General features: G+C 43.9%; 1 protein-coding gene across 1 annotated transcript in view; it reads left to right on the top strand.

The window, feature by feature from the left end:
* CLCN4 (chloride voltage-gated channel 4) overlaps positions 1-16,628 on the top strand; it is a 105,069-nt gene that overhangs the window by 43,133 nt on the left and 45,308 nt on the right. The window contains exons 5-7 of the mRNA XM_030201614.1: positions 2,012-2,134; positions 2,409-2,615; positions 2,749-2,829. Of these exons, the coding sequence (XP_030057474.1) occupies positions 2,012-2,134; positions 2,409-2,615; positions 2,749-2,829 (411 nt within the window). The remainder of the gene's footprint in view (positions 1-2,011; positions 2,135-2,408; positions 2,616-2,748; positions 2,830-16,628) is intronic.

Below are 16,628 nucleotides of genomic sequence, written 5' to 3'. Positions count from 1 at the left end.
GAGAAGTGACTGGTTCAGGTGCTGACAGGAAATGGGACATTAAAACACACACACACACACACACAAGAAGCTGTGGGCAAAAAAAGTATGCCATGGTATTTTGCTTTGTTCCCCCCCACAAACCCATGCTCTGACAAACTCCCCCCCCCCCGTAACCTGACACCCCCTTCCACACCAACCCCTGAAAAACATCCCGGGTGTCTACTGGCACCACTCCCTCTCATTCCCCTCTCCAATCTGCCTTGACAAAAAAGTCCCTGGAGTCTAGTGGGACCCCCCCCCCCCCCAATACATGACAGCCCCCATCCCTGACTTGACTTTATAAAAAAATAAGTCTTTGTCTAGTGGTCCCTCCCTAACCACTTGCCCAGCCCCTCCCCCCCCCCAAACTGTGCCTTAAATGAAGCTGGAGCAATGCCCTCTTGTTCCTGCCTCGAGCGTCATCATCAAAATGTTGATGCCTGGCCCTGCAAGGTGCATTCTGTGATGCACTGGGTGGGGTCTGCCTACCATATGGAGGGGATGCACTGTGCAGGGCTGGACTTAAAGTTGACAGCATCAGAGGCAGGAGCCAGTGGGCCTCACTCCTGCCTCATGTAAGATGAGAGATTGAGAGGGTCCCCCAGTAGACACCAGGGACCTTTTTTTGTAAAGTCGAGTCCAGTTGGGGAGATGGGTGGGAGGGAGGGATACCTCTAGACACCAGAGATGGTTTTGGGAGTAGGATTAGGGTGAGAGGGGGCAGTCATGGGGAGGGGGTGCCACTAGACTACAGGGAATGTGTGTGTTTTTTTTTTGTTGCAGGAGGGAAGGGGGTTCTTGTAGGATGGGGCACTCTAGACACCATGGATATTTTTTAAGCAGTGGGGAGGGGATTGGGTTGGGTTCAGGGGATGCCCTAGACACTGGGGATTTATTTTTATTAGGCAGGGAGGTTGGTTCGGCACAGTAGGGGGTGTCAGTAGTTTTTTTTTTTAAGTTGGAGGGAGGGAGTGTGGTTAGATCAGGTCGGATTGGGTTAGGTCTGGTGGGTGGGAGGCTTGCAGAAAGCTAATGCAGTCAGGTTGGGCTATGGTGCCCTGGATCTGGTGAAAAAATTCTGATAGTAACTGCACATCGAAGGCCACAGTTTCCCTTTCTGCATTGCTGTGGTATATGTAATGACCTCATATATGTTCATTTGAATGCATGGGTGGCCATGTATACCAAGCAAGTTAAATCTGCGCTCTACTCCATTACTACATTCCTTAGCTAGTAATGTGCACATATACCTCATGGTAACTGTGCGGCTGAGGTCACGGTAGTGTTTATATTGGTCCCAGAGTACTGACCCTCAAAGCTAGCTTCAGGACTTAGAATAAGTTAAAAATACAGCCCTTACCTCAGCAAGTTTCCAAAACGATTTCCAAAGCAAGAATACCATTGAGACTAACAAAAACCTGAGACAGGAATCCAGCACAGGAGGAGAACAAATTGGAAGCTTGAACAAGGCAAAAGACACTGTAGGAACCAGGAGTAGGAATAGGTACAATGACCGAAGGCTGAGTCGGCGCAGAAGCAGGGTGGAAGACGCCCTTGTTCTCTGAGCTGCACCCAGCAGGACCAATTGAGACATATCAAGACTAAGACAGACAGGATACAGGAATAACCACAGAGAACAAGGACAGGCCAAGACAGAAGACATCAAAGAAAACATCCAACCCCAGAAAGACACATAAGAAAAGGGGGACAGCTCCTCCAAATGAAGCGGAGGAATGCACTCTGCATGGCAGAGGTCTAAGTCTGTGCTAAGCCGCACACCACCAGAACAGGTTTGAGAACCACCGTCCTAGTGAATAAAATATGCCACATACACCCCACACAGATATTATATTGTAAGGTAGCTGTATTTAGATATTGAATTGACAGGATGTCATCCTCCTCTACTTTATCCTGCAAATTAGTATTATTGGACAGGTGGCTGGAGTGTCTGGGATTCATCTAACCAAGTGTATTGCTTTTCTTTCTCCAGGGTGCCAGCGCTTATATTCTGAATTATTTTCTCTATATCCTATGGGCACTGACTTTTGCTTTCCTGGCTGTCTCCCTGGTTAGAGTGTTTGCTCCTTATGCTTGTGGCTCAGGGATCCCAGAGGTGAGATTCTTTCATCCTGTAGTTGTAGTTCATCAGTATTTTCAAAATCACTATGGATTTCCCTCCTGGTCGTTGTGTCATACAAGATTTTCCGAGAAGTGTATGAGACTTGCCAGTTTTAAAGAAAACTGAAGTTACTACTACCATTTTCACCTTAGTTGTATTTTGTTGTAACAACAAATGCTGATTGATTACAATTTTAGAGCCTTTTTGAATTGTGTACTCTAGGGAAAGTTGACTTCTTCATTTCATCTATCTCGTTACTGTCTATCAGATAAAAACCATCCTAAGTGGTTTCATCATCAGAGGTTACCTTGGCAAGTGGACTCTCTTGATCAAAACTGTCACGCTGGTCCTGGTAGTGTCTTCGGGCCTAAGCCTGGGCAAGGAAGGTCCTTTGGTGCATGTGGCTTGCTGCTGTGGGAACTTATTTTGCAGCCTGTTCTCCAAGTATAGCAAGAATGAGGGAAAGAGGAGAGAGGTGAGTTTTATTTGTCTTGGGTGCAATTAGTAGAGGGAGAATGTGGGTTTCTTTTCATTTTGTTTGTTGGTTTCTTAAATCTTGCTCTGTGCCTTAAAGAACTCATGCTTTACTGCCAATGCTTGCCTTGCAGGTGCTCTCGGCAGCTGCAGCTGCGGGAGTCTCTGTTGCCTTTGGCGCTCCAATTGGTGGGGTGCTTTTTAGCCTGGAAGAGGTAAGGACATAAAATTATGTTGAGTGAACTATTATTATAATTTTGACATTTACATAAACCTATAAATTAGGGTTCTCTACAGTAAATTACATTTTAATTTAATATCATTTATCAATTTATATCCCACCTTTCAAGCGCAGTGCTCAAGGCAGGTTACAGAGAATCACAGCGAGCAAAAAAGATGAATTATCTGCCAAACAAATTAAAACAACACTAATGACTATACAAACAGTTCAGGTTTCATAAAGCCACTGAAGGAGTACAATGAACATCAAATAGCAAAACACATAAATAGGAAACAATCTATTCAGCAGAAAATTAAAGCTGTGATTAACCAAATCCATACGTGAATCTGTAAAGCTATAGAGAGCAGATTAAAACTTGATTTCACAATCTAGGCGTAAGTTATTCTGTGAAAATTCAGGTTTAACATTCTACCTAAAGGATAAATAAGCTGGATCATCACACAATTTGGGAGCAACCAAGGAAAACATGATCTAACTAGACAAAGTTTGGTTCATAAAAGCGCCTTCTGAGAAGATCATAAAAAACTGGATAATGCCAGGACAAATGCGTTATTAGATATTGTGACCCCTTTTCACTCACAATTCTAAAAGCAAGAGAATCTTTAACTGGGTTTGAACCATTACCAGTAACAATGAAGATTCTAGTACAGCAGCTCAAACCATCTTCCTACTTTGACATCCGAATGTAACTTGTGCTGCTGTGTGATTAATAATTAGCAGTTTCCTATAATGGTAGTTCCACAAACAGTCTTGCAATTCTGTTTCTTAAAAAAAAAAAAGTGCAGGTGATGAATTAATTTTAGTTTCACAAAAATTGTCCTTTACAGTTAACATATGGCTATATTTTTAAGGCTTTCTTTAACATCTCTCCCTTTTCCTTCTTTCATTTCTGTTTTCTTACCGGTTTTCTGTAAACCGCTTTGATGTGTCTTTTACCTCGAAAAGAAGTTTTGTAAATGTTTAAGTGGAAATTATATCCTTGCTTTTTTTGGGATAGTACATATATTTTCAGTCAACCGTTAGGTATCCTTAGGTTTCTTTTACAAAGCTACGCTAGCGATTCCCGCATGGCAAATGAGAGGAAGGCCATAGGAATTGAACGGGCTTCCTCTCATTTGCCGTACTGAGAATTAGTAGTGCAGCTTTGTAAAATATGACCCTTGTTATCTCCCACCAAAGAATCTCAACCCTGTTACCACTTGGCTGCAATTTATTTTCTAACCTTCAATCTGAGAAAGCCTTTAAACGAAGGTTTAACTTCCCACTGAGTCTTTTATGTTTTCACCTAATGGAGGATTTGAATGTCATCTGGGTCCAAAGTATCTGAAAGTATTACCAAGAAGCTGAAAATGAATATTGAAGAGGACTGAGGAGAAAGAGAGAGGGAGATGACTCCTCAGGAACCTGCACTGTAATAACCTAGCAGATGAAAGTTGGTCCCCCATCAATGCTCTCTGTATTCTCACTTCTACGAGGTAAAAAGCAATGAAATTATGTAGCAACTGTCACCCACTACCCAAATCCGATAATCTCTTTAATCAAATACCATGATCAATTGTGTGAAATGCAGAGGAAAAGTCAAGTAAAAAAAACGATGGTTTAAGCTGTTTTTGTTGTTTTATTGTAGGGTCCTTTACTAAGCTGCGGCAAAAGGGGGCCCACGCTGACATTGGCACGTGTTTTTGACACATGCTGAGGTCCGCTTTTACCGCAGCGGGTAAAAGTCAGACTTTAAAAAAAAAAGAAATGAAGGTGCTGCAAGTGAAGCGCTTGCCACATGCCTATTTCGGATGGGAGCACTTACCGGCACCCATTGAGGTGGCGGTAAGGGCTCCCGCATTACCCCGGCGGTAACCAAGCGCTACAAAAATGAAAATATTTTTGTAGTGCCGGAAATGGTGCACACAAGGGGAGGAAACTACTGTCAGGCTGCTGCGGTAGCCCAACGGTACTTCCTGTATGACGAGTGGTAAGCCCGCATTGGGCTTAGCACCACTTTTAAAAGGGCCCCTTAGTGTTTTAGTTAATTTTTTTATCAATTTATATTTTTGTTTTGTTTGTTTAATTTATTGTAATCTTCTCTGTACTTTCTCAGATTGAAAGGGCAGAAGAGAAATGCTTATATTAAAATTAAATTACTATTATTACTATACATATATATAGTACTTCAAGGTATATGAAGTGTTATACAGAAACAGAGAAGAAAGAATCCCTGCTTTGTGGAGTCTAGGCAAGAAAGATAAGATGAGAGAAATGTGAGTTGGAAGTTAATTGGAAAAAGATTTAAAGTCTCAAATGTGGGTTAAAAGGAGGAATGAAATTGAGGATAAGGACTATTTCATTTATTTAGGTAAGGCTGTAAGAAGTTAGGTTATTGTTTCCATGCCATAAAAAAAAATCAGGAAATGGGGTGGGCAGGTGATGGGGAGGGGTGGGACCTCCAAATAAAGCCAGCGTTTTCTCATTCTTTTGAAGACAGGCCTTCAGCAAAGTGCTAGAATTCACTTATGTGCTATAAATAACTTTCAACCAATACAATATATTTGTTATTCCAGACTTAATGACATTTTAGCCAGTTCTCCAAAGCAACCAGAATTAGAAACCTTGGCTAATGTGAAACAGAAAGCTAGAGAAATCTCATGATATGCAATCCTCTACCAGTGTTATCAGGCTTATTTTCGAAAGAGAAGGGCGCCCATCTTCCAACACAAATCAGGAGATGGGAGTCCTTCTCTCAGAGTCTCCCAAATCGGCATAATCGAAAGCCGATTTTGAGTACCCTCAACTGCTTTCTGTTGCGGGGACGACCAAAGTTCACGGGGGCGTGTTGGCAGCATAGCGAAGGCGGGACTGGGGCGGGCTTAACAGATGGACGTCCTCGGCCGATAATGGAAAAAAGGGCGTCCCTGATGAGCACTTGGCTGACTTTACTTGGTCCGCTTTTTCTTGCGACCAAGCCTCAAAAAGGTGCCCAAATTGACCAGATGACCACCGGAGGGAATCGGGGATGACCTCCCCTTACTCTCCCAGTGGTCACCAACCCCCTCCCACCCTAAAAAAAAACTTAAAATTGCCAGCCTCAAATGTCATACCCAGCTCCATGACAGTACTATGCAGGTCCCTGGAGCAGTTTTAGTGGGTGCAGTGCACTTCAGGCAGGCGGACCCAGGCTCATCGCCCCCTACCTGTTACACTTGTGGTGGTAAATGTGAGCCCTTCAAAACCCACCAGAAACCCACTGTACCCACATGTAGGTGCCCCCCTTCACCCCTTAGAGCTATGGTAGCGGTGTACAGTTGTGGGGAGTTGGTTTTGGGGGGCTCAGCACCAAAGGTAAGGGAGCTATGCACCTGGGAGCAATTTGTGAAGTCCACTGCAGTGCCCCCTGGGGTGCCCGGTTGGTGTCCTGGCATGTGAGGGGGACCAGTGCACTAAGAATGTTGGCTCCTCCCATGACCAAATGGCTTAGATTTAGTCGTTTCTGAGATGGGCGTCCTCAGTTTCCATTATCGCCGAAAACCGGGGACGACTATCTCTTAAGGTCGACCTAAATGTGGAGATTTGGGCGTCCCCAACCATATTATCGAAACGAAAGATGGCCACCCATCTTGTTTTGATAATACGGGTTTCCCCACCCCTTCGTGCGGACGTCCTGCAAGGACTTCCTGAGGAAAACTTGGGCGCCCCATTCGATTGTGCCCTTCCACCTGATCCTGTAGAACTTTTGAGAAAGACCACAGCTTATCCCTCAAGTTTGGCCAGAAAATGAAGGTTTTAAATTGGCCTGTAGTTCTCATATAGTTCTGGCTTTAATGAGGATGTTTTCAGGATCAGTTGAATAATTGTCTTCTTCAGTGCAGTGGGACATGAGTCCCTCCTTATGAAAGGCAATACAAACTTGAGAAGGGTCTCATTCGTGACAGGATGTTGAATAATTTCCAGGAGTTATCTAGGAAGGAAGTTAGAACAGTTCTCTGGAACCATGTCCCCTGAATTTATCTTATTAGCCCCCCCCCCCCCCCATCACGTCGCAACCACCGTTTTAGATGCTCTGTCTAGCAGCTCTAAACTCCCTGCCCCCAGTTACCTAATTATTTTTTGGCCTGTATCCTCCCCTCCAAGGCCTTAGAAGAAGTTCACATCCCATTAAAACCCCATTTCCAGCTCTCATCTGCTCTTCCTGAATTCCTCAGCCTCCACGGAACCATCAAACATTTTCCCCTCGGGCCCCTTCCCTGCTAAGTCCCAAGCAGTCATTCAGTCACTTTCATAGTATCTTGTTATTCTTCTGCAGCACAAACTGGCAAACCTTTGACATCTCAAACAACATCCAGCTCTCTCAACAGTTCTCTCTGCTTCCCTGTCTACTCTGCTCTTAATCTGTATCTGCAACATTTGCCTGACACTGTCTAGCCTGCGTCTGCTTCGTTCCACTTTGTGTCATCTTTCAATAGTCAGTTTATCCTGCTGACTCCCTGCATCCACAACTAAGACCCATCTTACTCTCCCGTTAAACCAATGCCTCTCAAAACTTCAATTGACTCCTGACTGTTTTTACCTTATACGCTTCACTCCACACATTAAACGTCAGGCCAAATGGATACAGACTTTTATATTGAATATTATTATCCATTAGGCACTGAGTAACAATTTTAAATTCTCTCCATTTGTGCAAAGTGGTAGCAAAAATATCCATAAACATTTCCACTTAATTACCTTCTGATTCAATATGGCCCAGAAAATATATAGAAAGCATGCCAAAATGTCCCATGGCCTGTTAGAAATCATGCAGCTGAGGGTACAGTGCATTTGCACAAGTTCAGTTCTGGGTTACTTCTCTGTAACCCCCTGTTGTCACAAGAAATTGATATCACAGTTTCAGTAAGTAGTTCCCTCCAGGGGCATAGCCAGACCTCGCTGGGAGGGGGTCCAGAGCCCGAGGTGGGGGGGGGCACTGTTTATCCCCCATCCCCCCGCTGCCACATTGGACCCGCCTGCCGATGACCCCCTTGAACCCCCCTCCCACCACCAACCCTCCCCCGCCGTCGCTGCCTGCCCCACCGCCGCATCAGATACCTCAGATACCTCGTTTGCTGCAGCTGAAGAGAGTCTTCTTCAGTTCAGCGCTGGAGTAGCGACTTCGTTGAACGAAGACGCTACTCCGGCGCTGAACTGAAGAAGACTCTCTTCAGCTGCAGCAAACGAAGTATCTGATGTGGCGGCGGGGCGGGCGGCGACGGCGGGGGGAGGGTTGGTGGCGGGAGGGGGGTTCAAGGGGATCGACGGCAGGAGGGCCAGGGCCAAATCTACGGGGGCCCAGGCCCCCTGAGGCCCCACATAGCTACGCCACTGGTTCCCTCCTGTGTCGCTTCAGGGACTCCATGGACCCCTGGATTTTTTCTGTGTGAACAATTTTCACAGTCCTCTAATTTCAAAAGAATCTCCTCATTTTTAGTAGCCAACTCCTGGCAGTGCCACTGTAATTTGGACATATATTCATCATGCTCTACCCTTTTTTCCTCTGTGTCCTGAAGCTGCAACCCCATAACTGCCATGTTGTTTCTTAACTCCTCTAGCCCAGATTGAATCTCATCTTTAATGGTCCTGGGGAACTGAGGAACTGAGTTCGATTCCCACTTCAGGCACAGGCAGCTCCTTGTGACTCTGGGCAAGTCACTTAACCCTCCATTGCCCCATGTAAGCCGAATTGAACCTGCCATGAGTGGGAAAGTGCGGGGTACAAATGTAACAAAAAACAAAAACAATACTAGTTGTGGCTGCTTTTAGCTCATCCATCCAGGGGTTGGCAACCTTTATACACAGAGGGTTGGATGAATGGCAGTACTATCCCTAATGGGCCTCACTCAGCAAATTAACAAATGTGCCATATAATTTACTGCCAACAAAATTCAAGGTGATGACTGAATAAACATAAATTATTACTAGAATGGTCTGTTACCATATACTTGTGTTTTCCCAAATAGTTGCTAATACTGTCAAACAAGTCTGGTCCCATTGTTGTATCCTTCAGTGGTTCCAATGACACCAGAACTCTAGCTAATGACTTTGTGTCAACTGTTTTATGTGTGTACTTCCCATCCTCTGATGGGCAGCATAAAATTCAGTGGTGAGCCACAGGTTGCCCATTTTTTCATTCTTTCTGGTTTAGGACCTCCTTTTCTCCCTTGGAACTGAGGGGGTTCATTGGCTGCTTATTCTGCCTGCACTGGCCCTCCTAGGTCTATTTTAGTTTCTTCATGATCCATTGGGCACTGTATGAGCAAAAGCACAGAGATCTAGAAACTTATTTTTTGCTGCCATCAACTCACCCTTTGTACCCATGGTAGTACGTTTGCCCTGCAGAGATGCAGTTATCATGCAGGGAGAGGCTAATATTACACCTTTTAACTCCATGCAATGGCCAGGACGAACAGACGGATGCGGAAATGTTAAAGGAAATCAGGGACGCAAACAAACTGGGCAACACAATAATAATGGGGGATTTCAATTACCCGCATATAGACTGGGTTAATGTAACATCTGTACACGCAAGGGACATAAGATTTCTTGATGAAATCAAGGACAGCTTCATGGAACAGCTAGTTCAGGAGCCGACAAGAGAAGGAAAAATACTAGACTTAGTCCTTAGTGGTGCTCATGATCTAGTGCAGGGGGTAACGATACGAGGGCCGCTTGATAACAGTGATCATAATATGATCGGTTTTGATATTGGCATTGAAGGAAGTGAAACTAGGAAATCAAGTACGCTAGCGTTTAACTATAGAAAAGGTGATTACGACAAAATGAGAAAAATGGTGAAAAAAAGACTGAAAGGAGCAGCTCGCAGAGTAAAAAACTTGCATCAGGCGTGGATGCTGTTTAAAAACACCATCCTGGAGGTTCAGGACAAATATATTCCACGTATTAGAAAAAAGGGAAAAAAGACTAAACGTCAGCCGGCGTGGCTAAACAGTAAGATAAAGGAAATCATTAGAGCCAAAAAACAATCCTTCAGAAAGTGGAGAAGAGAACCAACTGAAAGTAACAGGATAGATCATAAGGAATGCCAAGCCAAATGCAAAGCGGAGATAAGGAGGGCAAAAAAGGACTTTGAGAAGAAATTAGCGTTGGAAGCAAAAATACATAGTAAAAACTTTTTTAGATACATTAAAAGCAGGAAACCGGCCAAAGAGTCGGTTGGGCCGCTGGACGAAAATGGTGTTAAAGGGGCGATCAAGGAGGACAAAGCCGTAGCGGAGAAATTAAATGAATTCTTTGCTTCGGTCTTCACCGAGGAGGATTTGGGGGGGACACCGGTGCCGGAAAGAATATTTGAAGCGGGGGAGTCGGAGAAACTAAACAAATTCTCTGTAACCTTGGAGGATGTAATGGGTCAGTTCAGCAAGCTGAAGAGTAGTAAATCACCGGGACCTGATGGTATTCATCCCAGAGTATTAATAGAACTAAAAAATGAACTTGCGGAGCTACTGTTAGAAATATGCAATCTGTCCCTAAAATCGAGTGTAATACCGGAAGACTGGAGGGTAGCCAATGTTACTCCGATTTTTAAGAAAGGTTCCAGAGGAGATCCGGGAAATTATAGACCGGTGAGTCTGACGTCGGTGCCGGGCAAGATGGTGGAGGCTATTATTAAGAATAAAATTGCAGAGCATATACAAAAACATGGACTGATGAGACAAAGTCAGCACGGATTTAGTGAAGGGAAGTCTTGCCTCACCAATCTAATGCATTTTTTTGAGGGGGTAAGCAAACATGTGGACAATGGGGAGCCGGTTGATATTGTATATCTGGATTTTCAGAAGGCGTTTGACAAAGTGCCGCACGAAAGACTCCTGAAGAAATTGCAGAGTCATGGAATCGGAGGTAGGGTATTATTATGGATTAAGAACTGGTTGAAAGATAGGAAGCAGAGAGTAGGATTGCGTGGCCAGTATTCTCAGTGGAGGAGGGTAGTTAGTGGGGTCCCGCAGGGGTCTGTGCTGGGTCCGTTGCTTTTTAATGTATTTATAAATGACCTAGAGATGGGAATAACTAGTGAGGTAATTAAATTCGCCGATGACACAAAATTATTCAGGGTCGTCAAGTCGCAGGAGGAATGTGAACGATTACAGGAGGACCTTGCGAGACTGGGAGAATGGGCGTGCAAGTGGCAGATGAAGTTCAATGTTGACAAGTGCAAAGTGATGCATGTGGGTAAGAGGAACCCGAATTATAGCTACGTCTTGCAAGGTTCCGCGTTAGGAGTTACGGATCAAGAAAGGGATCTGGGTGTCGTCGTCGATGATACGCTGAAACCTTCTGCTCAGTGTGCTGCTGCGGCTAGGAAAGCGAATAGAATGTTGGGTGTTATTAGGAAGGGTATGGAGTCCAGGTGTGCGGATGTTATAATGCCGTTGTATCGCTCCATGGTGCGACCGCACCTGGAGTATTGTGTTCAGTACTGGTCTCCGTATCTCAAAAAAGATATAGTAGAATTGGAAAAGGTACAGCGAAGGGCGACGAAAATGATAGTGGGGATGGGACGACTTTCCTATGAAGAGAGGCTGAGAAGGCTAGGGCTTTTCAGCTTGGAGAAGAGACGGCTGAGGGGAGATATGATAGAAGTGTATAAAATAATGAGTGGAATGGATCGGGTGGATGTGAAGCGACTGTTCACGCTATCCAAAAATACTAGGACTAGAGGGCATGAGTTGAAGCTACAGTGTGGTAAATTTAAAACGAATCGGAGAAAATTTTTCTTCACCCAACGTGTAATTAGACTCTGGAATTCATTGCCGGAGAACGTGGTACGGGCGGTTAGCTTGACGGAGTTTAAAAAGGGGTTAGATAGATTCCTAAAGGACAAGTCCATAGACCGCTATTAAATGGACTGGAAAAATTCCTCATTTTTAGGTATAACTTGTCTGGAATGTTTTTACGTTTGGGGAGCGTGCCAGGTGCCCTTGACCTGGATTGGCCACTGTCGGTGACAGGATGCTGGGCTAGATGGACCTTTGGTCTTTCCCAGTATGGCACTACTTATGTACTTATGTACTTATGTACTTATGTACTCTCAAGCTACCATCTGCATTGTTGACTTCACTTCCTCTTAAAGGAGCCTACTTTATTAAGTGTACTACGATTATGCAGTTACTATGGGTTAATAGCCAAAATTAATGCACCATGAACTGCAAGGCCTCAATGTTCCCAACATTTTTCTTTTCAGTTGACAAAGAGAAAAGTTCTATATTACATGTTAATGAATGACAGGTAACGCAATGTAGTCAGCTATACCTTTCAGATAATGTTAACTATGCCACATTATTTGCTGTGTAATGTACTGCATTAACAGCATGTAATAGCTGCCTGTGCTGTGCTGGTAAATTTTAATAACAGGCTCTCTCTCCAAAACAAAACAAAACAGAAATAAAAGTGGTATATATGTATGTAACTTTATTATACATTTTATTGGTACAAAGGTACAGTGTAGCAACCAGTTTACAAATAATGTTAAAATATACAGTATTCTTTACTGTAAATTCTATATGGCCATGCAACCTCTCGAAACTCACCCTTGTGTGAGTAAATCTGTCTGAAATAGTTTGGTATTCTCAAATAAAATTGTATTAGAGCTGAAAAGGCACAGCGCTCATTTATCCTGCACTCTGGAAGTGAATTTTATTTTAATAAAGCTCTCAGAGCACAGTAAGGCACAAGCGCAGGCCCAGCAGAAGTTTAACCCTTCCTAATCGCTGGACATAACAGAGTCATGATGTGGCTACAGTGCTGTACACGTCCGGTAGTGCTTCAGAAATCATAAATAGTAGTAGTAATAGTAATAATTGTTGCCAGAATTCTCTAGAGCAGTGGTTCTCAATCTTTTTTTCAGTCAGAACTGACCTGATAGATAATGCTCACATATGTGACACACTGTGTACAGGACCTTTGGTTGATACAGTATGGCAGTTCATATGAATTAAATGTAAACATGCTGTGCATGCACAAATACCCTATCTCCCCCCCCCCCCCCCCCCCCAAGAACAGGTGCAGATCATAACTAGCACATTTTATCCATGGAAGTTACCATGTCATCTGAATAATAGCCAAAAAGTATATGTTCCACAGCTTTAAGGGGTCCTTTTACTAAGGTGCGCTGAAAAATGGCCTGCGGTAGTATGGATGCGTGCAGAATCATTTTTCAGCGCACCTGCAAAAAAATGCCTTTTTAAAATTTTTGCCGAAAATGGACATGTGGCAAAATGAATATTGCGCGTCCATTTTGCTTCTGAGACCTTACCGCCAGCCATTGACCTAGCGGTAAAGTCTCATGCGGTAACTGGACGGTAATGACCTACGCCCGCCAAATGCCACTTGGTGCGCGTAGCTGATGAGCGCCAGAAAGTAAAAAATATTTTTCGGGCACGTGCCAAAAATGAAATTACCGCAAGGGCCAGGCGGTAGCTGTGCGATAACTCCATTTTGGCACACGGGCATGCAAAGGCGCTTACGCGGCTTAGTAAAAGGGCCCCTAAGTTAGATCTAATGGTCTTAGCGGTGCAACTTATCAGTGTCTTTAAACATCACACTGGAAGAATTATAGCACCAACCTCACCATCGACCAACAGGTCAAAAATTTCATTTCTTCAAAAATTATTGAATTAATTAATTTAGAATCTTCACTGTTCTCTTTATTAATTCAAATATATTTTATACATTTTTTAAATCATTTAATAAAATGGATAAAAACTTATCTGAGAGATGTATAAAGTGCAAATGTCAGAACGGGGAGTGAAAATCCGACATGTTTCGCAAAAGGTGTGAGCAAAATCCAAATAAATAAATAAATAAAAGCTATATGAAGGATATGTCCCCTTATCTTTAGAACCCAGTTGCTTGGTAGAAAGTGTGAAGTTTAAAGACACTGGTAAGTTGCACCTCTGAGACCATTAGATCTAATTGATTGAAAACTGTGGAACATGCTGTTTTTGACTATCGGTGGTTAATTTCTACAGTAAAGTGTAAGCCAAGTGGGTGTGGTTGTTCATCTGAGTTATAGCAATATAAATCTCTCCACTACCAGGCACACTGTGAAATAATACAAAACCTGGAAAAATAACTCAACATAGATGTGGCAAACGGAATTAGCACTAATTCCTGTGATTCTAACAGCATGAACCCTACTTAAGAATAGGCAGTGCTACAAATGTTACACGGGGCTCTAAAATACCAATACAACTACTACTGGTAAAACAGAACAAGTGGGACTGCTACAAAATTCTACACAGAAGCTACATGCAAATAGAATACCACACCTTACTCACAACAAAACAAACCCTCACCAAATACAGAACAACGGATCACAAATTAGAAATATAACTATGAAGACAAAAATTTAACTGGGAATCCCAAGAAATCAAACTAGGTGGGTACCACAACATGGGAGAAACTAAAACACAAATGTATTTCCTCCTGTACTGAACAAAATACAAATACACCAGTGGTTCAATTTCCCAAAGCTAACATATTCCAGTTAATATATTCAAAATAAAACTTTTTTTCTATCTTTATTGTTTGGGCATTTTATTTTTCCAAGCATGTAGGTCCCATTTTCTCTCATCTACTTTCCTTCTGTCTTTTGCTCTCTTTCCAGTGTGTGCTGTTCATTTGTCCTTTTTCCACTTTCCTTCTATCTTCTTCCATTTCCTCACACATTCATCTCTTGACATATTTCCTCTCTCTCTCTGCCCACTCAAATATTACCCCCTCACTCTTCAGTCTTCCACCTATATTTCACTTATCAACTTTCCAATACCTCCTCTCACCCCCTAACTGTCCTGTTTCACTCCTTCCCTGGCCTTCTAATCTTTTCTCTTTCACCCACTTCCCATTACTCTTCCTGTACTCACCATACTCTTCTTACTCATCTTCTTGAAAATCCCCATGGTCTCTCACACAAGATTCCTCCATGCCCAGTTTCTCCCCTCCCTCTTCTTGCTTACATCACTGTAGCCCAGCCTCTCCTTTCTTTTTCTCCACCCACATGTTAGCTCATCATATCTCTCTTTCCTCTCCCCCTGTTGTCCAGCAGCTCCTTGTCCACTCGCTTTCCCTCTTCCCCTGTGGTCCAGTAGCATCATGCCCCTTCTTTCTGTCCTTCCCTGCAGCTCCTTGTCACCCCTCTCCCTTTCCTCCTCCCTCCCCCTGAAAAAAACTGCATCTGCAGTGTTCTTCAGGCAGTGGCTCCAAGGGGAGAGCAGCTGCAGGAAACCCAATGCATCAGCAGGAGAGGCGGGTACACAAATTTGTCCAGCATCTCCCCCTCTCTCTAGCCCTCCCCCACATAACCCAGCATCTCCCCCTCTTCTCCTGGTTCACTCACCTGTGGTCTGGCATTTTTCCTGCCCTAGTGCACCACAAGGCTACCATCTCTCCTGTCCCCCTCATCTGCAAATCCAACACCTCTCCCCCAACACCCCCCACAACTATCCATTACCTCTTCCTTCGACCCCAATGATTCCATTAACTCTCCTTCAGCCCCCCTCCCTCATGAGTCCATTACTTCAACTTCAGACTCCTTCCCATGAATCCACCTCCTCTCCCTCAGCACCATCAGGCTTTCTACACCTATCCCTCAGCCCTCTCACCCAAGTCCAGTACCTCTCCCTCAGCGTCCCCCTCCTCCTTTACAAGTCCAGTACCTCTGCCTTATCCTGCCTCAGGTCCATTCCCCTCACCGGCCATCCTTCAAACCTCACTACTCTTTCAGCAGCACAAGCGGGAGCGAGCTGCCTGCCGTCTGGCCCAACCTGGAGCCATGTCCTACCCTGCTGATGCATGGATACCCAGATGCTGTTATAGAAATCTAGCATAGCCTGGTATCGGGGCACCTATAATCTAGATGCCTGTAGTTACACCAACTACAGGCACCTAAATGTGGTAAGGGAATATGTAACTTACAGTGTTCTCTAAGTGGCAGCACCACCAACACACCTCTAATGCTCTGCTTCCTTGCATTTACATACTATGGATGAGATTCTATATATGGCACCTAAAAAATTGGCACAGAAATCAGTGCCGACTAAGTGTATTCTATAGGCACGATATATAGAATATGCTTAGTTGGCATCCTAGCGCCTAAAACTATGTGCATCCATTGCCACCAACGAAAATGTGGCGTAAATTCCGGAGTGTAGATTTAGGCGCACTGGCCCATATTCTAGAACAGTGCATATAAATTTTGGAACGCCTACAAAACGCCCATTTCCCCGTCCAGAAGTAAGACGCACTGCATTACAGAATATGTTTAGCAAGTTGTGCGCATAAATTCTAATTAGTGCCGGTTAGTGCTCATTATTGCTTGTTAAGAGTTGACATCAACGCTGATTAGCTTGCTAAGGTAATTTTGCCGCAGATCTGTAGGCGCGCTATATAGAATCCAGGGGAATGCCACAGGAATGCCACTTACCCAGAACCTTATAAAACAGCTGCCACCTATGCCTGTAAAGGTACACCTATCTGCAAACAAACAGATATTTTGTACAATCATACTCACAAGTGTTGCTGAAATGTAGGTGCCCAGTCATAGAATTACCTCCATAGTCAGTAGTGCTAAATATACTTGCTGTGTAGTTCTTAAAATTATTGTTTTAAAAATGTATAGCCTGCAGTGTCTACTGTTCTAGATAATTTTGCTGCTTCACTCTTCCTCCACCCGCATACTATATGGAGAGTGTTAGGCTGGTTAGAGGTATTTTTGGGCCATCACTGTCCATA

This window comes from Microcaecilia unicolor, chromosome 4 (assembly GCF_901765095.1).
Source record: "Microcaecilia unicolor chromosome 4, aMicUni1.1, whole genome shotgun sequence".
In the NCBI taxonomy this organism is placed as follows: Eukaryota; Metazoa; Chordata; class Amphibia; order Gymnophiona; family Siphonopidae; genus Microcaecilia; species Microcaecilia unicolor.
The sequence above is the reverse complement of the archived record's forward strand: the minus strand, read 5'-3'. Positions and strand labels throughout refer to the sequence as shown.